A 26,451-nucleotide genomic window follows, 5' to 3' on the forward strand; every position below is an offset into this window, starting at 1 on the left:
CACCCGTCCATGTGCTAGCCCAGCCCCACAGCGCTTAACTTCTGTCATATGACGGGGAACCGGTGGTACCACTGCGGCAAGGCCGTTGGCCAATTTCTTTCTTCTACTTCCATCATTATTGCAGATAAAGACGAGACTTGAATGTCTCAGGAAAAACTATAAGATCTATTACATCATCTATAGTACATGACTTTCCCATTACGTCCAACACTGGGGTGTTATTCCAATGCCGGAGAGCCCTGACAATAGTGACAATGTAGTGGAAAATCAAACTGAAGATATGAATTGAAGTTTGTGTTGGGGAGGGGCGGTGGTGTAATGGTTAGCCATTTTGCCTCGTAAGCAAGAAGACTGGGGTGCGAGTCCCAGCTGTGGCACAAATTTCAATTTCTTTCTTCTGCTTCCATTCTTATCGCAGCTGTTTGTTCAAAGTGACCCCCATTAGCAGCCAAACAACATTGGTGCCGCTGTATTGTTGACGGAACTACGGCTGTCAGTGTTGTCAGTATGACAGCCTGTAGCGTTGCTCTTTGGGGACGAAAATAAAAAGAATTGTTACTTTTCTTTTAATGTAGAAAAAGTGAATATTTTAGTGGGCCACTTGGCAACAGAATCAGGGATTTATTACGCTATTATAGTAACATAAGTTGACCATTAAATACCTGAATAAGAGCAGTATATTGATATATATATATTTGAGATCACTCGGAAGAAACATTATCATTTCTGTGTATTTTTTTATAGTCGCGATGTAGTCATACCCGGATCAACACTAAGGGACCAGAAGATTTATAGACTTTAAAAGAAATGCAACACTACAAAAAAAAAATTGGTTCAGAAATAATAGGAAATCGATAATGTTCCTTCTGCCTCATGCTGCGTTCGGCCCATCAGCGTGATCGTAATTTCTGATGATGAAGTAACACAAAATAATTATAATTCAAGTAAATAAGGAGATGGAATCATCAAGGTTAATTTACGAAAATAAGCACACTTATCTTTAACACACGTTTTTTTTAATGCTACGTACCTTTTCATATTAAATTACAATAGATGACCATAGTGGTTAAATACTTTATACATAACAGTCAAAATGTCCTCTTGATGCTGTCTGTTCGTAATCTGTTACCAGAAACTACATGTTTTCTGATTGAAAAAAAAAAAAAAAAATAACATTTAGCATTTTCACTCAATATTTTCACATAGATTATAAAATACAGTTGCGGAACGCAGCAAGTCCGCGTCCGCCTCTCATGGAATACAAACAGTAAAAGGTGAGGCGCCAAAAGCCTCATTTGTCTTCAAACAACAGAATACTTTTTTATACCATTAATCGATAAATGTACATAGAGATTTACTGGCACCGCGCAAGAATGGCAAAGACAAAGAATAATAGATTCTGTCGCTGCTATGCGATGGTTCATTTCTTTTACTTTACAATTGTTCGATAACTTTAGGCCATCAGGCGTTTACTATTGAGCGTATATTAATGTTTGTGAGGCGAAAATTACTAATATTACAAGCCACACAGGACGCCTCAACGTTTACCCGCAGCTCTATCAGTGTAGTTGGCTTCTGTTGATAAACTTTACTTTTCAAGGTCCACCATAGGTAGAAGTCAAGAGGTGTAAGGCCTGGAGACCGTGGTAGGGTACTCAACAGCTGCCATTCGCCTATCCATCGTACAGGTAGATTTTCGTCCAAGTAGGCTCTGAAGTCTCTATGGTAGTGAGGAGGAACGCCTTCTTGTTTTAGGTAAACTGTTTCATTTCCAAACACCTCTCGGTTAGCAGGTGACATCGATGTTTGCAGCATATGAAGGTTCACCTCTCCAGGTACGCTACCTTCAAAGAAGAATGGACCAATCAAACCGCGTGATGGCAGATCACACCACACAGTAACACCCTGCAAATTAACATGTTTGTCCATGTGAACATGAGGATTTTTTGGAGCCCAGTACGCGCAGTTCTGACGGTTTACTGTAGAATTCAGTTTGAATTGCACCTCTTCAGACCAGATAATCATAGCTGCAAACCGTTTACCCTCGCGAAGCATGCATCCAAACCACTCGCAGTACTCCATCCTTCGATTTGGGCTGACCTCGTTCTTAGCGTGCGGCGATCTTGGAATGTACACTATCCACTTTGCGGCCTTCAGAATTCATCGTACTCTTGATCGGCTTACCCCGCCCTCACGTCCAACCCGCTTCACAGATTTTGTAGGTTACCTAGCAAAATGTTGCAACACAACAGTGCTGGAAGCTAGACTTGTTAATGATTTTGGTCACCCAGATCTTTCCTTAGGCACATACTGAACAGTGCCGTCGCCTTCAAATTTATCCCGAATACGATAACTTGTTGTACGTGTTGGTGACTGACTTCCGTTGGACCTACGTCATGTTCTATTGCACCGTGATGATAAAATCCTTTACACCTAGCAGAAAGTATTTGTTGCCTGCAGATCCCTTGCTACCACTTTTTTGATACTTCAAGATTATTTCCACGATCAGTTCTGTTTGAGTCTGTAATGGAAAAGCTTTCTCGGCAGTGTTGAGACGGTTTTTCTATTGTTCTTAATTTCCTCCACTGTTGATAGCAGTTTACATGGCAGTTTTACTTTGTGCTTGCTCCTGTTGTGGAAGTATTGATTAAAACTCTCATTTAAGCTTTGCACTAAGTTACCATATTTTGCCTTCTTTTCCCTCGAAAACACTTTGTCGGGCTGTAAAGCACGCAGATGCCGACAGCTTTCTCTCTCTGTTCAACTTGAAAGAAAACATATCAGTGAAAGCTTGTATTCGTGTATTATCGGTTGCGAGTTCAAGCACCAGTACATGCTCGCCTTCATTTCCATGTAACATGCGTAAGCAAGGTGGAGTTAGTAAGTTTAGACAGTCTGTGTAATTCTGCGGTCTCTGTAGTGATCTAAAGGGAACACATAAATATACAGTTAGGTTTCCCACAATATGTTATTACACGTGTCCTTTTTCTTTATAGGAGCCGCATATTTTATTTCCGTACATACTGTCAACATAAAAATGTTATTCACTTTAGTCGCATAAACACTTAAATTTCAAAATAAAGAAAAGCCAGCGGGGATTTTTCGAAGGATTAGAAGGGACGTGCTATTAATCGAGATTAGCGAACCTTTACGCATGTGCAACTATCGTTGTGTTCAATACCGCCTCTTGCGTATTTCCATAGTAGGGGTCTATCAAGGAAAACCTAAAAAGGTTTTAACAATAGCTGTAGCAGGAGTACAGGTACGGAGCCTGTCACAGATCAGTTCCCTCAAAAATTAAGCATCGTATTTACAGCTGGGCACTGGTCCACTGCAGAGGTACTACACATCTGCGCCAGCGGTAACACTCTTGCTAAGGTAAGGCATAGCTAGCGAGGACTTACCTGGTTCTCAGCGAGCTGGAGGTGTTGGTCGGTGCCGTTAATATTGAGCGTGACCTGAGATCCGTTCCGCAGAGGGCTCAGCCACGTAATGTCGGCCAGCGTTGGCACTACCTCTGCAAAAGACGACAAAGCGAATGCCAGTGGTTATCTCTCTAGGCAAACATATAATATGTGATACTTCATGCGTATTTCCGTATTATTGTACTTCATATGCACTATGTTATTTCTGTGTTGGCGACAGACCAAAATATTTTCGTTCCTTTACTGTTGACTCGACACCTCGCGCCACAGAAGTAAGGGTTGGGCTTTCAGCGGCATAACCGCCACACTCTCAAGCGAAATGCATTGAAAACTCGGTGTATTTCAAAAAGCTTGATTCAGTTTCGCAAGACAATATCTTCTACACTACTGACCACTAAGAAGAAATGCAGATGATAAACGGGTATTCATTGGACAAATATATTATACTAGAACTGACATGTGATTACATTTTCTCGCAATTTGGGTGCATACATCCTCAGAAATCAGTACCCTGAACCACCTCCGGCCGTAATAGCGGCCTTGATACGCCTGGGCATTGAGTCAAACAGAGCTTGGATGGCGTGTACAGGTACAGCTGCCCATGCAGCACCAACACGATACCACAGTTCATCAAGAGTAGTGACTGGCGTATTGTGATGAGCCAGTTGCCCGGCCACCATTGACCGGACGTTTTCAATTGGTGAGAGATCTGGAGAATATGATGGCCAGGGCAGCAGTGGAACATTTTCCGTATCCAGAAAGGCCCGTATAGGATATGCAACATGCAGCGGTGCATTATCCTGCTGAAATGTAGGGTTTCGCAGGGATCGAATGAAGGGTAGAGGCACGGGTCGTAACACATCTGAAATGTAACGTCCACTGTTCAAAGTGCCGTCAATGCGAACGAGACGTGACCGAGACGTGTAACCAATGGAACCCCATACCATCACGCCGGGTGATACGCCAGTATGGTGATGACGAATACACGCTTCCAATGTGCGTTCACCACGATATCGCCAAACACGAAAGCAACCATCATGATGCTGTATACAGAACCTGGATTCATCCGAAAAAATGACATTTTGCCATTCGTGCATCCAGGTTCGTCGTAGAGTACACCATCGCACGCGCTCCTGTCTGTGATGTAGCGTCAAGGGCAACCGCAGCCATCGTCTCCGAGCTCATAGCCCATGCTGCTGCAATCGTCGAATTGTTCGTGCAGATGGTTGTTGTCTTGCAAACGTCCCCATCTGTTGACTCATGGATCGAGACGTGGCTGCACGATCCGTTACAGCCATGCGTATAAGATACCTGCCGTCTCGATTGCTAGTAATACGAGGCCGTTGGGATCCAGCACGGCGTTCCGTATTACCCTTCTGAACCCATCGATTCCATATTCTGCTAACAGTCATTGGATCTCGACCAATGCGAGCAGAAATGTCGCGATACGAAAAACCGCAACTGAGATGGGCTACAATCCTACCGTTATCAAAGTCGGAATCGTGATGGTACGCATTTCTCCTCCTTACACGAGGCATCACGACAACGTTTCACCAGGCAAGGCCGGTCAACTGCTGTTTGTGTATGAGAAATCGGTTGGAAACTTTGCTCATGTCAGCACGTTGTAGGTGTCGCCACCGGCAACAACTTTGTGTGAATACTCTGAAAAGATAATCATTTGCATATCACAGCATCTTCTTTCTGTCGGTTAAATTTCGCGTCTGTAGCACGTCATCTTCGTGGTGTAGCAATTTTAAGGGCCAGTAGTGTAAATAAATGAAGATAGAAACTTGAGATGAATTTAAACTGGCACATCGAAAGCAAAAGAAAAAGTGCCGATTCATGTGGCCGCCAGTGGAGGTATCCCCGGCGCAACTGCTAGAACGTGCCGAAAATTTCAGTTTTAGACCGGCAGTTGCTTGTGAGGGCATTTCTTAACAATAACATTAATTCAGTGTATTTCGATGGTTGATTGCAAGGTCAGCACGGTCACCACGTCGGCGACGTCCGTGTTTCTAATCCACTCCAGATGGACAACTGGGGACGGGAAACCTACAGTTTACCGTGGGACCCGAGCTATGTGTCGCTGCTGACGACTTCTCACGTCGTTAAACGGTGAAGTTTAGGTTAAAGACAGACTGAAAACTTCCGTGGTTTGATAGGAATTCGATCCTCTGACCTCTCGGTTTCCAGGCATGCGCCTTACCGCTAAACCACAAGACCTGATAATTCTTAACAATGACGTGTGACTAGGGCCTCACGTCGGGTAGACCGTTCGCCGGGTACAAGTGTTTCGATTTGACGCCACTTCGGCGACGTGAGCGTCGATGGGGATGAAATGATGATGATTAGGACAACACAACACACAGTCCCTGAGCGGAGAAAATCTCCGACCCAGCCGGGAATCGAACCCGGGCCCTGAGGATTGACATTCTGTCGCCCTGACCACTCAGCTACCGGGGGCGGACATTCTTAACAATAAACTGCCTAAATGCAGAACTGCATTGCACCATTGGTCTTGTATGTCACCTGATCTCACGCTAAGAGATTTTTTCTTTTTTTTTTCGTGCCGGTTCGTCGAACACTCTGCTGACGTGTTTCCGTTTTCAACAACTTTTGGAGACCTGTGACACACCTGAGACACAGCACCAGTTAATGAAAACTATGGTAGTTTTACTTTCGTCTACAAGGAATGATGTATCACTTGCAGCCACGTAGTACAGTGTATATACACTGGTCATGGTAACCGACGGGGAACTCCTTGTCTGACTCAAATCCTATAATAATAACTGATGTTAAAAACAGGTCCAAGTCAATTAGTTTCCGAGAAAACGTTGCGATGAGAACTGGATGCTAAGGGCATCGGAAGAAGATTGCTTCGCAAAAGACCTTTGTTCACAGCGATACACAAGGCTGCACCAAACACAAAATACGGCCAGAAGTTGATTTTAGACGCCGAGTGTGGTCGGACGAGTGGTGATCTTGCCTCGTGGTGTGCACCAAAGGTTCTCTGTGGCCTTTGACCACCAGATGTGGAGGGTGTAGTTCGGCCCGGAGGTGGTTCTGTGAAGTTTCGGAGGTGTTTCTAGTACCACGACTTTGGCCCACTTCTTCAAGTTGCCGTGAAAATGAACCGGAATGTTTATTTCAGTGTCACTTGTGACGAGGTGCTACCCTTTCCTCTACATCTTCTTCATGAGTTTTCTGTGGAGACTTCGAAGATGATTACAGCTACAATCACAGGGCTGCACGGGTATTTTCGTGGTCTGACGAACACCCAGGCACTCTACAGAAACCTCTAAGTGACAGTGGTAAATATACATTGATATGACAAAAGCGAAGGCATAGCGATATGCACATACACAGATGTTTATTAATAATGAAACTCCTCCAGCTGTACTTAAGATTTTATGTTTATAGTACAGCTGGAGGAGTTTCATTTTTAATAAAAATTGTACCAGCTGTGTCCCACCTTCGTCGAATTTAAATATGGATGTACGAAGACATAACTATACAGATGGCGGTTACATCGCGTACACAAGGTGGGCAGCGATTTGGCTGAGCTGTCATTTGTACTTAGGTGATACATGTTAAAAGGTTCGCGACGTGATTATGGCCGCGCGACGGGGATTGACACACTTTGAATGAGGGACGGTACTTGTAGCCAGATTCGCGGGAAATTCCATTTCGGAAATCGTTAGGTAATTCAATATTCCGAGGTCCACTGTGTCAAGAGAGCGCCCAGAACACCAAATTTCTGGTATTACATCTCACCTGGGACAACATATTGGCCGGACTCTACTAAACGACCGAGAGCAGCGAGGTTTGCTTAAAGTTATCAGTGATAACAGACACGCAACAATGCATTAAATTTAGCCGAGCGGTCTAAGGCGCTGCAGTAATGGACTGTGAGGCTGGACCCGGCGGAGGTTCGAGTCCTCCCTCGGGCATGGGTATGCGTGTTTGTCCATAGGATAATTTAGGTTAAGTAGTGTGTAAGCTTAGGGACTGATGATCTTAGCTGTTAAGTCGCATAAGATTTCACACACGTTCGAACATTTGAACAATGCATTAAATAACGACAGAAATCAATGTGGGCGACTGGAAAAACTTGGCCTTGTTAGATGGGTCCCGATTTCAGTTGGTAAGAGCTAATGGTAGGGTTTGGGTATGGGCCAGACCTCACGAAGTCATGAAATAAGTTGTCAACAAGGCACTGTGCAACTGGTGGTGGTGTAAGCTGTTTTCACGCGGAATGGACTGGGTCCTCGGGTTCAACTGAACCGGTCATTGGCTGGAAAGGGTTATGTTCGGCTACTTGGAGCCATTCGCACTTACGGACTTCATGTTCTCAAACAACGATGTCACCGGGCCATAGTTGTTCGTGAGTGGTTTAAGGACCATTTTGGACAATTAGAGTGAATGATCAGGCCACCCAGATCTCTCGACGTGAATCCCATTGAACGTTTATGGGAGACAAACTAGAAGTCAGTTCGTATACAAAATCCTGCACCAGCAACACTTTTGCAATTACGGACGTCTATAGAGGCAACATGGCTCAATATTTCTGCGTGGTTCCAACGACTTATTGAGTCCATGCTATGTCGAGATTATGCTCTACGCTGGACCATAGGAGGTCTGACACTATATTAGGAGGCATTTGATAAGTTTTGCCACCTCAGTGTATATACTACTGGGTTACATGCTGTGTATTACTTTATTTAGTACAGATGATCGATGTTATTGGTATTCATATTTTCACAAGTTTCTATAATAAATATGAGTACCATTCTTATGTGCCTAAGTTAGTAGGCGTGAGTTATCAGTGAACAAGTTAGAAGTGGCCTTGGAGGCGCTCGTCTACATTTCTGGTTTCCTGTCAGCTGGTATTTGTCACATGTGGATTTTTGTCTTCTGGTATCTTAAGCTCAGTTGACAGTAACATTTACTACATTATAAAGTTTAAAATCGGTATGGGAGATGTTTGTAAGCAAACTTACAGCTAGTTTTGTCCTGCACCGTACATGTCAACAAACAAATTGTCGTGTAGTCAGTTCTTGGTTAAATCCTGCTTCACGTGTTACGTGCTGAGAAATGCTTCTTCTGATGTAGAAATAAATACTTTCATAAATGTTTTCGAAAACATTAGAGACAATGTAAAATATTTTCGCTGACAGTGAACATATAGTACGATTACTTAAAATATGGAACACAATTAGTTTATGCACACTCTTGAATGTAACAGGCATGTTGTTTACTTTTTTTGTTTGGTTTTTAGAGTTACAGGGATAATATTGACATTCGTTAGTATATTTTTTGTCTATAAGAATTATGTCAAGGAGATGGAGTAGTTACGTGGCAGTTAAAGACTGTTTGATACTGGGAGAGGAGGAGTAGATCAGAGTTTAACGTCCCGTCGACAGCGAGGTCATTAAAGACGGAGCACAAACTCGGATTAGGGAAGGATGGGGAAGGAAATCGGCACAGTGTCCTTTGAAAGAGACCATTCTGCCATTTGCCTGGAACGATTAAGGGAAATAAAGGAAAACCTAAATCATGATGAACCGTAGTCCCCCCGAATGCGAGTCGTCTGATGCTGGGGCTACAGAAGAGCAAGGAGAAGAATCAAAATTTAGAGGAGACACTGAAGCAGACCGTTTAGCTACTCAAATTTCCACAGTTTCAAACACTACTACAGTAACTGACGAGAGTATGAATAACAAAGTGCCAAGTGGACCAGTGGGTGCAACGTTTGTTACACACAGAGCAGGTTGGGTAGACTATTTGCCTATGCTTGAAAAAGCTTTTAAAACAAGTCAAAACACACTCTAATACTGATGTGGCTGAAAATGTGTGTTTGTATGCATGGTCTAAAGTCGAACCCCAATCTTTTGGGAACTGTCTTCCTTCTGTGGACAGATGCGTACTAACAGAAGTTGAAACTGATAATTTTCAACAGATTCCTTTCGTAATTAACAGTGAATTATTTACTAAGTATAATTATGAGCTTCTGATTCCTTTCTATGAATATTCACCACCCCATAACTCATGATTGGCGTAGAAGTAGATAATAAATTGAGCAGTTGTATTTAGTACTACTCCCTAGAACACATCCTGATATATACCCTTTGATTGTCTTGTTGGATGAAACATTTTGTCACTTTAAGGATTAATCCTATAGAAAATATTTGGGGTTATTTAAAGGAGCGGGAGCACGAGCAAGTCTTTTCTGAAACCCTTACCTGTCTGGGCCACTACGGGATCACCGAAATTAATTTGTGTAGTGTTGCAGCTGGCCCCGTTGCTCCTTTAACAATTCCAGAGCAACGGGGCCAGCTACAACACTACACAAACAGAAGAACCAGAGACATGGAGATGGAAAACGAGCCCCTGACGGACTGCCAGGCGCACCAGACCGAAGATGGAACACCCAGAAGTGGGACTGGTGGGCGCGGACCGCAGAGGGAACACCCAGAGCCGCAGCGGACGAAAAACGGAGCGGCAACGCTCCAACAGGTCGTGGTGAGCGAGCGCGGACCGCAGGGGGAACGCTTGGTACCCCAGACCGTAGATGAAACCCCAAGGAGCGGGTTTGGTCGACGCGGACCGCAGAGGGAACACCTAGAACCGCAGCGGACGGAAATCGGAGCAGCAACGCTTCAGCGGGTCGCAGGGAATGGGCGCGGACCACAGAGGAAGCGCCTGCAGCCGTTGGTGGAGGAGGAAGGCCATAGGCATAAATACTGGACCAGGTCCACTCGAGGAGCAGTCTCAGGTCGCACCTGATGAAGGTTACGAGCTACGTGACCGAAATATCGTGCAAGTACGACGCTGATATCCGGCAGAACACCCGACAACCCAAGATGTCATTAGATCGCCGGGAAAGCCTGAAGAGTTACATTTAAACAGTTATCATTCTAAGTTTAAGTTTGGTAGGAAATTCAAAATGGTCATGTCACAGAGCACCATGTAACTCCAATTCCTACCCGAAAGCCCACCTTTCCCCCTGAGTTTAATAAGTGCCCTTCTGATGTTACAGTTGAAACAGGTTGTCCTGGAGCTTACTTTAAACCGTATAGTTGTCAGTATCACGTGCTGTAACATATCCTAAATCCGCTAATGCTATTTTTAGACAATGTTGAAGTTTAAATAATTCCCCTCCTCATCATGCTGCCACCACTGTTTAATTGTTTAAACACCTCAGAGGCTACATTAAATTTCACACGCCAGAGCTCACTTCTCCTACAATTATAATGGCGGGAAAAAATCACCAAATGCACATATTGTAAGTTTAAAAACGACATGAAATTAAAAATCAAACTACCTTAAGCAAAATTATGAATTCCGCTGACTGTTAGAACTGTAGAGTAGCTCTTGTTAGGATACTACCGGTATCAGGCAGCTCTTCTAACTTTAAAATTGTGTAACTCACTGATGAAGCCTGTATGGTTGTCAAACACTCATCACCGTCATGTGTAGTGAGATAACGAATAGAACAGATATTCGCTTGCTTGTTTATTGGCTTGGAGGCCACACCACACTGAGACAGAAGAGGGATCATGGGCGCTGACTCGCACCAAATCCGGCTCATTGCACGCTGTTCTGCCTCGTGCTGTCCTGGACCGCATGGAGGTAACCACCCATACCAGCTGACCACACAAAACTGAGCACTGGTATCGATCAGAGCACACAGCGTAATGTCACGTTGCGCGCGAATGCACAGCTACAGAGAGGCTGCTTTCACCTATGAGTCTGGAGCAGCCAGCGCCACGTCATAGGGTTAGGAATACAGATCGACATCCCTCGCTTTTGTCCAATACTGGCTATGTACCCTGACACAACGGGCGTACTCTATAAGATGACACATCTTTCTGACGTATTCAAACTGCAGTTGTTAACGCCTTTCACCCACACTGAGACTGATTCCGATTCATTTATTTTACGATGATTCCTGGTCCTGAGAACCAAAGGCATAGTCGACATGTAATACGATGAACCCTTATCTCTGTTGTAAACTTCACAAATCTGAAATGTCCGATAAGCGACGACATCACGTGACTTGAAATTAACTAGCCCTTTTACTTTATCGACTTTTGGTCCACGCACAAGAGCAACGGTGACCCAGCCGTTACCGTGTTCATTCGTATCCTTGTTAGCGAAAGTGAAGTTCAAAACTCACGCAAGATGACTTGGGCACCTACGTAATCCTTGGTAGTAATAGAAATGTTGTCTATTGCATTAAAAACTGTAAAACGCGAACGCCCACTCCTCCTAAAATAAGGCGGCATAATTAATCTGTCTCGATGCTACTGCACTTGCGGCTGCTCGACGACTGACCCTGTCTTTACAGATTCATTACTTATATAGCTGCCAGTTATCAAACCACAACGTAGGTGCCCAAGTCATCTTGCATGGGCCATTGGTGTTTTGCGGTGTTTTGAACTTCACTCTTGGCAACAAGGATACGAATGAACACGGTAACGGCTCTTGTTAGAACGTATGGGCAAGTTTTGATTTGCAGTCAGTTAAATATCGTAACAAGTGGTTAGTGTACACTACTAAAGAAGACGAGGACTGCATAACTAATATTAGAGAAAGTGGATTAAGTTTCTATTATCAGTTGTGCAAATTTGCATCTCGATCGGATTCATCTGTGATTGATGTTACTCATCCTTTTGTAATCAAACATTGGCCCCAGCTAAAAGTTATAGAACATTTTGTTCATGATTATAAGTTTAAAAGAGCAACAGTTAATAACTTTCGCTCTTACGAGTATCTATACATCGGAGGATCTTGGGCTTGGGAAGTTGTGCGTTGGTATAATCGCACATATGCGTTACAACAGGTAAGGAAATTGCAATTATATTTGTGACATGCAGTGGCGATGTGACAGATGTACAGATGTAACAGCTCCGATATTCCATAGGTGGAGCAGCCTACATGGCTCTCTGTACACTGCTACTCACCTTTCAACAGATGCTCCTTTTGTGTGAGCTAAATATCGTTACCTCATGCTTTCAGCCGATGGAAGTATACACCAGTCATGTTACTGATTTTTGTTGTGTGTGTACAGTGTGGATAGCACAAGTGAAAATCTGATTAGAATACCCTTTGCATTGGATACAACGACGATAAATAAAAAATCTAATTATTGGTAACTTTTGTTATTAGCATTACAGTTTTACGAAATAGTGATAATAATGATAACGATCGTTTGAAAATAGCTTAGTTTCGAGACCCAAACGCTACCGAACCTTTTTTTTTGTATCCCTTAGAAAATTTTGTTTTACCTCTCAAGGAGTAATTACCCCTGGTAGGGAATCACTGAACTACACTGAGACGTAGCGGCTTCACTCACGAAAGCTGACAACGGCCGGACGAGCGATGTGCTGACCACATGCCTCTCGCTATCCGCATCCAATCACGCCTCTTGGCTGAGGTTGACTCGGCGGTCCGCTTGTACCGTTGGGCCTTCTGCGGCCTGTTCGGACGAAATCTGAGTTTATTATTTGGAGAGTAGTTTTGTATGGTAGTAAAATGTGAACGACAACCAGTTCAGACAAGAAGAGAATAGAGGCTATCATAATCTGGTGCTACAGTACAACGTTGAAAATTGTATGGATGGATCGTATAAGGAACGAGGAGGTACGGATTCGAATTGGGGAGAAAAGATTTGTGTGGCACAACTTGAGAACGGGGCGGTTGGCAGGGCACTTCTAAAGCATGAAGTATTTGTCAGTTTGGTACGGAAAGGAAGAGTAAGGGCTAAAAATTACAGAGAGAGACGAAGACTTTAATACAGTGAGCCGGTTGAAATGAATGTACACTACTGGCCATTAAAATTTTACACCACGAAGATGACGTGCTACAGACGCAAAATTTAAGACAGGAAGAAGATGCTGTGATGTGCAAATGAATAACTTTTCAGAGCATTCACACAAGGTTGGCGCCGGTGGCGACACCTACAACGTGCTGACATAAGGAAAGTTTCCAACCGATTTCTCATACACAAACAGCAGTTGACCGGCGTTACCTGGTGAAACGTTGTTGTGATGCCTCGTGTAAGGAGCAGAAATGCATACCATCACGTTTCCGACTTTGATGAAGGTCGGATTGTAGCATATCGCGATTGCGGATTATCGTATCGCGACATTGCTGCTTGCGTTGGTCGAGCTCCAATGACTGTTAGCAGAATATGGAATCGGTGGGTTCAGGAGGGTAATACGGAACGCCGTGCTGGATCCCAACGGCCTCCTATCACTAGTAGTCGAGATGACAGGCATCTTATCCGCATGGCTGTAAGGGATCGTGCAGCCACGTCTCGATCCATGAGTCAACAGATGGGGAAGTTTGCAAGACAACAACCATCTGCACGAACAATTCGACGTTTGCAGGTGGCGGCGGTTGCCCTTGACGCTACATCACAGACAGGAGCGCGTGCGATGGTGTACTCAACGACGAACCTGGGTGCACGAATGGCAAAACGTCATTTTTTCCGAAGAATCCAGGTTCTGTTTACAGCATTATGACGGTCGCATCCGTGTTTGGCGACATCGCGTTGAGCGCACACTGGAAGCGTGTATTCGTCATCGCCATACTGGTGTATCACTCGGCGTGATGGTATAGGGTGCCATTGGTTACACGTCTCGGTCACCTCTTGTTCGCATTGACGGCACTTTGAACAGTGGACGCTACATTTCAAATGTGTTACGACCCGTGGCTCTACCCTTCATTCGATCCCTACGAAACCCTACATTTCAGCAGGATAATGCACGACCACATGTTGCAGGTCCTGTAGGGGCCTTTCTGGATACAGAAAAAGTTCGACTGCTGCCTTGGCCAGCACATTCTCCAGGTCTCTCACCAATTGAAAACGTCTGGTCAATGGTGGCCAAGCAACTGGCTCGTCACAATACGACAGTCACTACTCTTGATGAACTGTGTTATCGTGTTGAAGCTGCATGGGCAGCTGTACCTGTACACGCCATCCAAGTTCTGTTTGACTCAATGCCCAGGCGTATCAAGGCCATTATTACGGCCAGAGTTGGTTGTTCTGGGTCCTGATTTCTCAGGATCAATGCAACCAAATTGCGTGAAAACGTAATCACATGTCAGTTCTAGTATAACATATTTGTCCAATGAATACTCGTTTATCATCCGCACTTCTTGGTGCAGAAATTTTAATGGCCAGTAGTGTAGTTTGCAGTAGTCTGCAGAGATGAACGCACAGTATTGTCGAGCACGGAGAGTCCAACAAACCAGTCTTTGGAATAGAGACAACAACAGAAAGAACTAATAATAATCATAAACTTACAAGTTTACAATGACAGATTTTTTTAATTTCATGTTATTTTAGTTATGTGTTATTCTTTTAGTTACGGAATTCTTGACTACGGCTTGTTGGTTTGAAAGCGAGAATTGTATTCTAAACTACACATGAAAAAACTTGGGTGTGAATACAATTTTTCCAGCAAATTAAAACGCGAAGGAAAAAGGTCATATCGGTTACTGCGAATTTGATATTTTATAATACGTTACAGGAGATCCTAAGATGAGTAATTTATTCCCTCCCGTAACTGGCACATGAATAAATTTCGCGCTAGAAGTTTGGCGAGCAGTTCTGTGGTACTCTGTGTTCTGCATGTTCCCTCGGTCTGCACGTCCTGCAGACATGACTCCAATTCATTACGAATGGGACGCGGCTACCGGCCAATGGGACCTTCACTGACGCACAACCGCCTAGAGGCCTGTAGCCATTGGATTCTACCAGCAGTCTTGCTGGCAGGGAATCAGTAGCGCTGTGGCGTAACCCGATGTCATACTTAATGTAAAATTCTAAATTTTATCTCTGTTTGCGACTCAGAAACTTCACCACAGGTAAACGACCTGCTTCATGCAATAGTACTCGGAAAGTTGCTCGATTTTACTTTGTAACGCGGTCATACACTCATAAAGAGAGTTCCACAGTGATGGGATCGACTTTTTGAAACCATCTGTACGGTGATAAAGGTTAAGGTCCCAGGTATGAAATCCTGCAGCCATTCAGTCTGGTGGGCCCTCATTTGCAAGTAAACGACGAATAAAAATGTTGGAGTTTCGCGTGATGTTCTACAGCGTTAAGCAAAAAATGTTACTGAGGGTGGTTGTGTAGTGTAATGACTATAATACAAGCCTTATGTACAGGAGGTCGTGAGTTCCAATCTCATTTGGTACATGCAATTTTTTTATTTTTAAATCTCTATCGAAATAGCTTTGAACATTATTTTTATTCAGTTAATTAGTTTAAGTTTAATTTTTTCTGGTCCTTTGTCATATCATTTTAATCGCCATATTAGCTTTTTCAATAGCTGTAATGTTTTCTTCTTTCCGCTTGGAACCTTTGAGCATACTACAGTTGTAATTATTTTCATGTATCAATGTCGATTTTATTTCTTCTGTTTCATGATACTATATTTTCATCCACGATTATTGCATTCATTACTACTGTTCCTTATATTGCTCGACTTCATTTTACTTACAATCCCTTCTTCCGTTTAATTCTTCATCTGAGTTAGTTTCTCCATAGTGCAACAAGGATTTATGTCCTAAACGCTTGTCTGACGTTGTAACCTCATGTTCTAGGGTAGCGTACTTGATTAGTTATCAAAACTTCCTGGCTTCCTGGATCCCAGATTCGAAACCAGCTGCCGCTTAAATTCTGATTAATAATCAGCTTTGGCGGCCGAAGACTTATGGCATAAGAAGTCACCCTCATTCTACCAACGGCCTTGTCATAGGGGGCGGAGGAGCGGAGGAGCGAACAAAGGTTCAGGGCACTCTCTTATCCATTGGTCCTTGGGGTGGGAAACTGTTCCTAAAGCGAAAGAATCAGCAATGATCAACGGCATGAGGATGCAGAAGGCAATGGAAACCACAGCATTAAAGACCTGTAATGTGCATCCACAGGACATGTGGCCTGTAAGTGAAAAAGTGTCATTATGATCTCTGGATTGGCAAAAGATTCGGGAATAGTCCTCCTATTCGGATCTCCGGGAGAGGACTGCCAAGGGAAAGATGACCATGAGAAAAAGATTGGATAACCAGCGAAAGGGTCACGTTCTACGAGTCAGGGCGTGGAATGTCAGACGCTTGAACGTGGTAGGGAAGCTAGGAAATCTGAAAAGAGAAATGCAAAGGCTCAATCTAGATATAGTAGGGGCCAGTGAAGTGAATTGGGAAGAAGACAGATTTCTAATCAGATGAGTATAGGGTAATATTAAGAGCAGCAGATAATGGTATAACGGGAGTAGGATTCGTTATGGATAGGAAGGTAGTGTGTTACTGTGTGTAACTGTGAACAGTTCAGTGATAGGGTTGTTCTTATCAGAATCGACAGCAAACCAACACCGATAACGATAGTTCAGAGAAAGTGTATGGGGGTATTGGAAGGCTAATACAGCACGTACAGGGAGATGAAAATCTAACAGTCATGAGGGACTGGAATGCAGTTGTAGGGGACGGCGCAGAAGAATAGATTACAGGACAATATGGGCTTGAGACAAGGAATGAGAGAGGAGAAAGACTGAGATCTGTAATAAATTTCCGCTAGTAATAGCGAATACTCTGTTCACGAGGAGGAGGTATACTTGGAAAAGGCTGGGTGATATGGGAAGATTTCAGTTAGGTTACATCATGGCAAGCAGGGATTACGAAATCAGATACTGGATTGTAAGGCGTACCCAGGAGCAGATATAGACTCAGATCACAGTGTACGGGTAGTGGTGATGAAGAGTAGGCTGAAGGTTAAGAGATTAGTCAGGAAGAATCAATATGCGAAGAAGTGAGTTACGGAAGTACTAAGGAATGACGAGATACGCTTGAAGTTCTCAAAGGCTATAGAACACCAATAAGGAATAGCTCAATGGGCAGTACAGTTGAAGAGGAATAGGCAGCTCAAAAAAGGACAATTACGGAAGTCGAAAATAAAAACATAAGCACAAAGAAGGTAACTGCGAAGAAGTCATGGGTAACAAAAGAAATACTTCAGCTGATCGATGAAGAAATGAAGTAGAAAAATGTTCACGGAAATTCGGGGATACAGAAACACAAGTCGCTGAGGAATGAAGTAAGTAGGAAGTGCACGGAAGCTACGACGAAATGGCTCACGGAAAATGTGATGAAATCGAAAAAGAAATAATTGTTGGAAGCACTGACTTTATAGAAAAATCAAAACAACTGTCGGTGAAATTAAGAGCAAGGTTAGTAACAACGGGAATTCTGCTATTAAATGCAGAAGATAGAGCGGATAGTTGGAAGGACTACATTGAAGGTCTCTATTAGGGGGAAAGATTTTTCTGACGTGATACAAGAAGAAACAGGAGTCGCTTTAGAAGTGATGCTGCATCCACAATTAGAATCAGAATTTAAGGAGCTTTGGAGGACTTAAGATCAAATAAGACAGAAGGGATAGATAACACTCTATCAGAATTTCTAAAATCAGTTGGGGATGTGGCAACAAAACGACTATTCACGCTGGTGTATGTGATGTATGACTCAGGTGACATACCATCTGATTTCTGGAAAAATATCATCCAGACAATTTCGAAGACTGGAAGAGCTGAAAAGTGAGAGAATTATCACAAATCAGCTTAACAGCTCATGCATCCAGGTTGCTGACAAGAATATTATACAGAAGAATTGAAAAGAAAACTGAGCGTGTGTTAGATGACGATCAGTTTGGCTTTCGGAAGGTACCGGAGAGACAACTCTGACGTTGCGGTTGATAATGGAGGCAAGACTAAAGAAAAATCAAGACACGTTCATAGCATTTGCCGACCTGGAAAAAGCGTTCGACTGTCTAAAATGGTGCAAGATGTTCGAAATTCTGAGAAAAATGGCGGGGAGGGCTGTAAACTATAGCGAGAGACGCGTAATATACAATACGTACAAGAACCAAGAGGGAATAATAAGAGTGGTCGACAGGGAACGAAGTGCTCGGATTAAAAAGGGTGTAAGACAGAGATATAGTCTTTCGCCCCTACTGTTTCATCTGTACATTGAAAAAGCAATGAAGGAAATAAAAGAAAAATTCAGGAGTGGAATTAAAATTCAAGGTGAACAGATATCGGCGATACGATTCGCTGATAACATTGCTATCCTGAGTGAAAGTGAAGAGGAATTATATGATCTGTTGAATTGAATGAACAATGTAATGAGCACAGTATACGGATTGAGAGGCACCGAAGGAAGACGAAAGTAGTGGGAAGTAGCAGAAATGAGAACGTCGAGAAATTAAATATCAAGGTTGATGGTCACTAAGTAGATGAAGTTAAGGAAATTTGCTACCTAGGCATCCAATTAACCAATGACGGAGCAAAGAGGACCTCAAAAGCAGACTAACACTGGCAAAAAGAGATTCCTGGCCAAGAGAAGTCTACTAGTATCAAACACAAGCCTTAATTTGAGGAAGAAGTTTCAGCGAATGTAGCTTGAAGCACAGCACTGAATGGCAGTGAAACACTGACCGTGGGAAAACCGGAGCAGAAGAGCATCGAAACATTTGGGATGTGGTGCTACAAAATAATATTAAAAATTTGGTGGACTGATAAGATAAGGAATCAGCAGGTTCTGCGCAGAATCGGAGAGGAAAGAAATGTGTGGGAAACACTGACAAGGAGGAGGGACAGGATGATAAGACATCTGTTAAGACATTAGGGACTGACTTCCATCGTACTAGGTGGGGCTGTGGAGGGCAAAGACTGTAGAGGAAGACAGAGGTTGGAATACATCCAGCAAATAATTGAGGACGTAAGTTTGAAAGTGCTACTCTGAGATGAAGAGGTTAGCACAGAAGAGGAATTCGTGGCGGGCAGCATCAAACCACTCAGAAAACTGATGACTCAAAAAAAAGAAAAAAAGAGTGCCAACAGGAAAATGTACATTTTTGTAATTTAAATTACACTATTGGCACTATTGCACATGTAAATGGATTAACTTGTCCTTTTTTTCTTAATGCCATATCACGCGAAATTCCGATTTTGTTTTCGTCGATTAATCGCAAATGAAGGCCCACAAAGGTGAATGATTTCAGCGTGTGATAGCTGGGATGGTTTCAAAAAGGCGATTCCACCGCCAGTGACCTCTGCTTGTCAGAATAAACTCACCGGGCATAATATTTGTCACCGTTTTAAACTTGCAGACTCGTCGACGTTGAGCGCTAAAGACGCTGAGGAGGGCTCTCAAGAGACTCTCTACTGTTGTCGTTAAAAAAAAAAAGTTGCGTACATGTGCCAGTTGAACTGTTGTCTAGGCTCGCAACAAGATACATAAAACATGTAGTTCCGCCTGTAGGTGGTTCTATAATTTTTGGGAATATCTCTCGTATGATGATTTAAAAGTTGTAGGTTGCCCTTTCTACCACATCTTCATGATCAGTGGGCTGTGGATACTCCTTCCTCGCTGAACTGAAGCCATCATCAAGGGTGGATGCCGTGTTACACGGTACTAGGTTATGACTCGTGGGGGTGACTAATTTTTCGTTCGTCAGACATAATTTTACAGGATGCTAACAATAACCTACAATGATGGAACACTTTTAGTAAAAGTGGTTAATGCTACAGCTGGTATCAGCAATATTTGTATCGCGTTTTATCCGGCTTCCAGTGGGTAACACCGAAGAGAACACCTCTCAGCCTGCAAGATCCGGTCAATCACAGAGGGTGGGATTATTGATAGTTGGAAGCTCCGACGTTATGTGCGTCATGGAGCCCCTTAGGGACATGGCTGCCAAGAAGGGCAAGAAAGCCAATGTGCACTCCGTGCGCATGCCGAGTGGAGCCATTCCAGATGTGGAACGGGTCCTTCCGGACGCCATGAAGAGCACAGGGTGTAGCCAACTGCAGGAGGTGGCTCACGTCGGTGCCAATGATGTTTGTCACTTTGGATCAGAAGGGATTCTCTCTGAGAGGCTAACAGAAGTGGTAAAGGCTGCTAGTCTTGCTTGCAAGATGAAAGCAGAGCTCACAGTTTGCAGCATAGTCGACAGGACCGATCGCGGACCTCTGGTACAGAACCGAGTGGAGGCTCTGAATCAGAAGCTTAGATGGTTCTGCGATCGTGTAGGCTCCAGATTCCTCGACTTGCGCCATAGAGTGGTTTGGTTTCGGGTTCCGCTGAGTAGGTCAGGAGTCTACTGTACGCAGGTGGCAGCTACACGGATAGGAATTGCTGTGTGGCGTGGACTGGGCGGTTTTTTAGGTTAGAGGGTCACGGAAAAACACAAAAAGGGCGTCAGTCACAAAGGATCCAGGCCGAAAACAGAAAGAACTTAGACACAGGAACCTTCGGTATAACAGCTGTAAATTGTCATAGCTGTGTTGGGAAAGTCCCAGAGCTCCAAGCGCTAATGGAAAGCACTGATGCTCAAATTTTTATAGGCACTGAAAGCTGACAAAGACCGGAGATAAGCTCACTCGAAATTTTTGCGAACGGTATTCCTAAAAGATAGGCTAAACATGGTTGGCGGTGGCCTGTTTGTTGCTGTTAGAAGTAGTTTATCTTGTCAAGAAATTGAAGTAGGTAGTTCCTGTGAGTTAGTATGGGCAGAAGTCATTGTTAGCCACCGAAATAAAATAATAGTTGGATCATTTTACCGGCCTTATAATTCAGAAGATACAGTTGGTGAAAGGTTAAGAGAAAACTTAAGTTTGATTTCACACACGTACCCGACTCATACAATTGTAATTGGTGGTGACTTTAATTTGCCTTCGATATGTTGGCAAAAATATATGTTTAATTCCGGAGGTACGCATAAAACATCATCCGAAATTGTGCTAAATGCATTCTCTGAAAGTTATTTCGAGCAGTTAGTTCATGTGCCCACGCGAATAGTAAAATAATCCTGAGTTAATAACGAGCATCAAAACGGTCACAGGAATCAGTGAACACAGGGTTGTCGTAGCGAGGCTGAATATTGTAACCGCCAAATATTCCAAAAATAAATAAAAAATATACCTATTCAAAAAAGCAGATAACGATTCACTTGTCGCCTTCCTGAGAGACAATATCTACTCCTTCCAAATTAACAATGTAAGTGTAAACCAGATGTGGCTTGAATTCAAAGAAATTGTATCGGCAGCTGTTGAGAGATTTATACCAAATAAAAGAACAAACGACGGAGCTGATCCTCCTTGGTACACAAAACGTTTCAGAACCATGTTACAGAAACAGCGAAAAAAACATGCCAACTTTAAACAGACGCTATATCTTCGAGATTGGCGATCTTTTACGGAATCTCGAAATTTAGCGCTGACTTCAATGCGAGATGCTTATAACAATTTCCACAACTTAACTTTGTCTCGAAACATAGCAGAAAATCCAAACGAGATTCTGGTCGTACGTGAAGTATGTGTGTGTGAATTCCTAAGAGACCAAACTGCTGAGGTCATCGATACCTAGACTTTCACACTACTTAAACTAACTTATGCTAAGAACAACACACACACCCATGCCCGAGGGAGGATTTGAACCTCCGGCGGGAGGGGCCACGCTATGTGAAGTATGCTAGTGGCAAGACACAGTCAATGCCTTCTCGGCACGTTAGCGATGGAAATACTATCGAAGACAGTGCTGCCAAGGCAGTTACTAAACTCAGCCTTCCGAAATTCCGACGAAGTAAATATTCCAGAATTCGAATCAAGAACAGGTGACAACATGAGAAAGAGAGAAGTAGATATCCTTGGATTAGTGTAGCAACTTAAATGACTTAATAAAAGCAGGTCCGGACTGTATACCAATTAGGTTCTCTTCAGAGTATGCTGATGAAATAATTCCTACTTAACAATCACATACAACCGTTCGTTCTACGAAAGATCCGTACCCATAGACTGGGAAGTTGCACAGGTCACACCAATATTCTAGAAAGATAGTAGGAGTAATCCCCTAAATTACAAGCCCATATCATTACCGTCGATATGCAGCAGGATTTTGGAACATATATTGTGTTCGAACATCATGAATTACCTTGAAGAAAGTGGTCTATTGACACAGTCAACAAGGATGTCGAATACATCGTTGTTGTGACACACAATTAGCTCTTTACTCGCATGAAGTGCTGAGTGCCATCGACAAGGGATTTCAAATAGATTCCGTATTTCTGGATTTCTGGAAGGCTTTTGACACTGTACCACACAAGTGGCTTGTAGTGAAATTGTGTCCTTATGGAATATCGTCTCAGTCATGTGACGTGATTTCCTGTCAGAGAGGTCACAGTTTGTAGTAATTGACGTAAAGAAATCGAGTGAAACAGAAGTGATTTCTGGCGTTCACCAAGGTAGTATTATAGGCCCTTTGCTTTTTTCCTTATCTATATAAAGAATCTGAGCGACAATCTGAGCAGCCGTCTTGGGTTGTTTGCATATGACGCTGTCGTTTGTTGTTTAGTAACATCATCAGCAAATCGAAACAAATTGCAAAACGATTTAGAAAAGATATTTATATGGTGCGAAAATTGGCAGTTGACCCTAGATAACGAAAAGTGTGAGGTCATCTACACGAGTGCTAAAAGGAATCCGTTAAACTTCGGTCACACGACAAATCAGTCAAATCTGAAGGCCGTAAATTCAATTAAACACCTAGGAATTACAATTACGAACAACTTAAATTGGAAGAAAAAATGCTTGAAATGGCTCTGAGTACTATGGGACTTAACTTCTAAGGTCATCAGTCCCCTAGAATTTAGAACTACTTAAACCTAACCAACCTAAGGACATCACACACATCCATGCCCGAGGCAGGATTCGTAGCGGTCACGCGGTTCCAGACTGTAGCGCCTAGAACCACTCGATAAATTGGAAGAACCACATAAAGAATGTTGTGTGGAAGACTAACCAAAGACTGCGTTTAATTGGCAGGACACTTAGAAAATGTAACAGGTTTACTAAGGAGACTGCCTACACTACGGTTGTCCGTCCTCTTTTAGAATAATGCTGCGCGGTGTGGGATCCTTACTAGATAGGATTGACGGAGTACATCGAAGAAGTTCAAAGAAGGGAGTGCGTTCTGTATTATCGCTAAATATGGGAGAAGTCTCACGGTAATGATACAGGATTCGGGATGGATGTCATTAAAACAAAGGCGTTTTTCGTTGAGAAGCAATCTTCTCTCGAAATTCCAATCATCGACTTTCTCCTCAAAAATGCGAAAAAATTTTTGTTGACGCCGACCTACATAGGGAGAACCGATCACCACGATAAAATAAGGGAAATGAGAGCTCGTACGGAAAGGTAAAGGTGTTCGTTCTTTCAGCGCGTTGTACGAGTTTGGAATAATAGAGGATTGTGAATGTAATTCGATGAACCCTCTGCCACGCACTTAAATGTGATTTGTAGAGTATCTATGTAGATGAAGAAGTAGAAGAAAGAAGAGGCTTATTCCTTCAGTCGAAACTAAAAAAAAAAAAAGAAGAAATAGAGCGTCCGCAATCCGAAGTTTGGTAGAAACCCCACAATGCTTTAATGAGGAGGTGCGTGCATTAATCTTCCTCGGCCCTCTGAACTGGCTCACCCATTCAGTTATCCGGGCAGGTACCGTTTACCGTGCAGTCTGAACCACGAAATGATGCGCTATATGCCGATAAACTTACCTGCGACAGGATCTGGGTCGATATCTAGGGCGTCATAGTCATCAAAACTCAAATCTGAAACATATGGAATTGGCTTTAGAATAAGGTCCAAAGCACCCTGCTCTCATACACACAATGCAATGAAATACAGTTTAGAGGTTCCTTGGAACAGCGACTTAACTGGAATATGTTGAGATCGAGATATGGAGCATCAAACGTTTTAAATAGTATTTTTATGAATTTCAAACTCTTGTGTAAGGACTATATTTCAGGCACATATGAATGAAATGTCATGGTTCAGAATACATGATGTGATAGTGTAATATGTACGAATTACTTACTGATTTGGTTTTCAGTTAAGCCGTTGTTCCAGAGAACTCCTTGAACTGTCGCTTAACTGTATTATAGTATAAGCTTACATTCTCGTTGCTTTTCAGAATGTAGACTTTTTGCTTTTCATCCCTGTGGCTAGACCTCGTACTTTACTATATTTTTAATAGAGGGTGCGGAGTAAAATAGCGGAGAATAAGGAGAGAGGAGGGTAGGGAACTTGAAATCGACCATCATTTCGCATATTTGACCTAATCTCACATGTCACAGCTAGTGTGTGTTATCATAAAGAGCGCTATTGCTTGTTGAATTAACCAGATATTGTTGTTGAATCTGAGCAGTCAAAGCTATGCACAGTTTAAATTCCTACTTGCGGTTGATCTCGTTAAACACGATTTTTCTGTGTGTCTCCTGCACAGTTACAATACACGTCCCATAACTCTTTCAAATTGTTAAGATAGAAAGTCGCACCTCAGAAACAGAAGCGCAGTAACGTAGTTGGTACGTGGAACTATAAGGTGTGAAACAAAGTATGTGGGGCAAGTCAATTACTGGGCAGTTGTCCTTCGTGAAGGTACTTTACAGCCTCTCCCCGCTGTGGCACTGGGAAGGGGAGGGTGGCGATCCCAACGCCCCGGCCGCCTTTTACCACCCGGAAAAATCTTTCGTCCCCGTCGATTTCCTTTAGACGAAGAGGTGCGCGTCTGGTTACGATCATGGTTCCATAGGCAACAGCAACACTTTTTTCGTGAAGGCACTGGCAGTCTTGTCTCACAGTTGGATGAAAGAATACTTTTGAAATAATAAACACTTTACTTACTTTTTTACATTTGTTTCGTTTTCATTCGGCTGCCCCTTATACCTCATTACTGGTGTAACCCTTAGTTTCATCAAACACGTCAGCGCTCCCACTTGGTGCTGCAGGTGCTTTCAAAAAGCAAGTATCCCACACGGAAATTGAGTTCACGGTAGGAGATAGAGATGTCGTTCAGTGATGGCTGACGTTTAGGCTTCTTTATCGTGCGAAGCACAGTGCGGGTATTGTAATGATCCAGTTTCTCGTGTATTTTTATTCCACGCTATTAGTTCCAAATCTAAACGTAGGAAAATATCCATTTTCAAGTGTTTATAAGCGGTGGGAGAAGGGCAACAAGTGGGAGAAAACCCGTTTATTAATTATTTTTGGATAAATTTGTTTCACGTAATCGAGAAAGAATGTTTGAAACATCAGCCGGAGAACTGAACGTGTACACGCGGCGCAGGCGTGAAACAATGTAATAAGAGGCACGGAGTCTACGACCGACCACTGTATTGCGGAAAGAAGATCAGGACGAAATTACTGAGTCAGTCAATGCTTTTTATTCTGGACTGATCGATATACAAGGTACTTTTTCTGAATTAGCGAAACTACAGGAACCGATCTCTAAAGGATACGAAACAAAAAAGTTCATGTGAACATATCGCCGGCATAAATACATTCCAATGGATGCACACCGGCTGGAAGGATAGATTGTTATGTCTGTGCTGGTGTCTTAGCTTCACACTCAAATCGGCAGTGACCTGGAGCACGTTACGTTTAGTACCGCTAAATGGATGTATTCCAGCAGGAGAGCCAGAGTCATGCACAGCAAGTGCGGTTATGCCTCGCCTGCGAGGCTTTGTGGAAGGATGATTGTTCCCACAAGGCGTTCGACGATAATCCCGGCTCTCACATTGAGGCTGAACGGGTGCTGATGGTTCGCTGCCACCATACCATAGGGATCCTTCGTAACCCACATGTGGTTGATGAGGTTGTCGATACCGAACCTCGTAAAGGTATCCTCATCTGTGACTAGGGTGCATGACAGAACTCCCAGCACCATGGTAGTCTGTGCGACGAACCGGCACGCTCGTCTGGCTTACCCCATGCTGGCGGGCCACCTGCCTGTTGACGATACCAGGGCCATTGTCAAAAATCTTGTACCTCCACCTTCAAGAGTCAGTAGCTCGTGGTCCAGTGGTTAGCGCTGCTGAATCTCAATCACGTGACCCCAGGTCGATTCTCGACAGAGTCGAGAATTTTGTCCGCATGGGACTGGGTGTGTGTGTTTTGTCCTC

The 26,451-nt window shown here is 43.3% G+C and overlaps 1 protein-coding gene across 5 annotated transcripts in view; it reads right to left on the reverse strand.

The window, feature by feature from the left end:
* LOC124563471 (inter-alpha-trypsin inhibitor heavy chain H4-like) overlaps positions 1-26,451 on the reverse strand; it is a 213,317-nt gene that overhangs the window by 17,231 nt on the left and 169,635 nt on the right. For all 5 annotated transcript variants that reach the window (XM_047130978.1, XM_047130977.1, XM_047130973.1 and 2 more), the window contains 2 exons: positions 24,046-24,099; positions 3,405-3,517 (listed from right to left, as the gene is read on the reverse strand). In XM_047130978.1, coding sequence (XP_046986934.1) covers positions 3,405-3,517; positions 24,046-24,099 — 167 coding nt within the window. The remainder of the gene's footprint in view (positions 1-3,404; positions 3,518-24,045; positions 24,100-26,451) is intronic.

The sequence above is a fragment of the Schistocerca americana genome, chromosome 1 (genome assembly GCF_021461395.2).
Source record: "Schistocerca americana isolate TAMUIC-IGC-003095 chromosome 1, iqSchAmer2.1, whole genome shotgun sequence".
Classification (NCBI taxonomy): domain Eukaryota; kingdom Metazoa; phylum Arthropoda; class Insecta; order Orthoptera; family Acrididae; genus Schistocerca; species Schistocerca americana.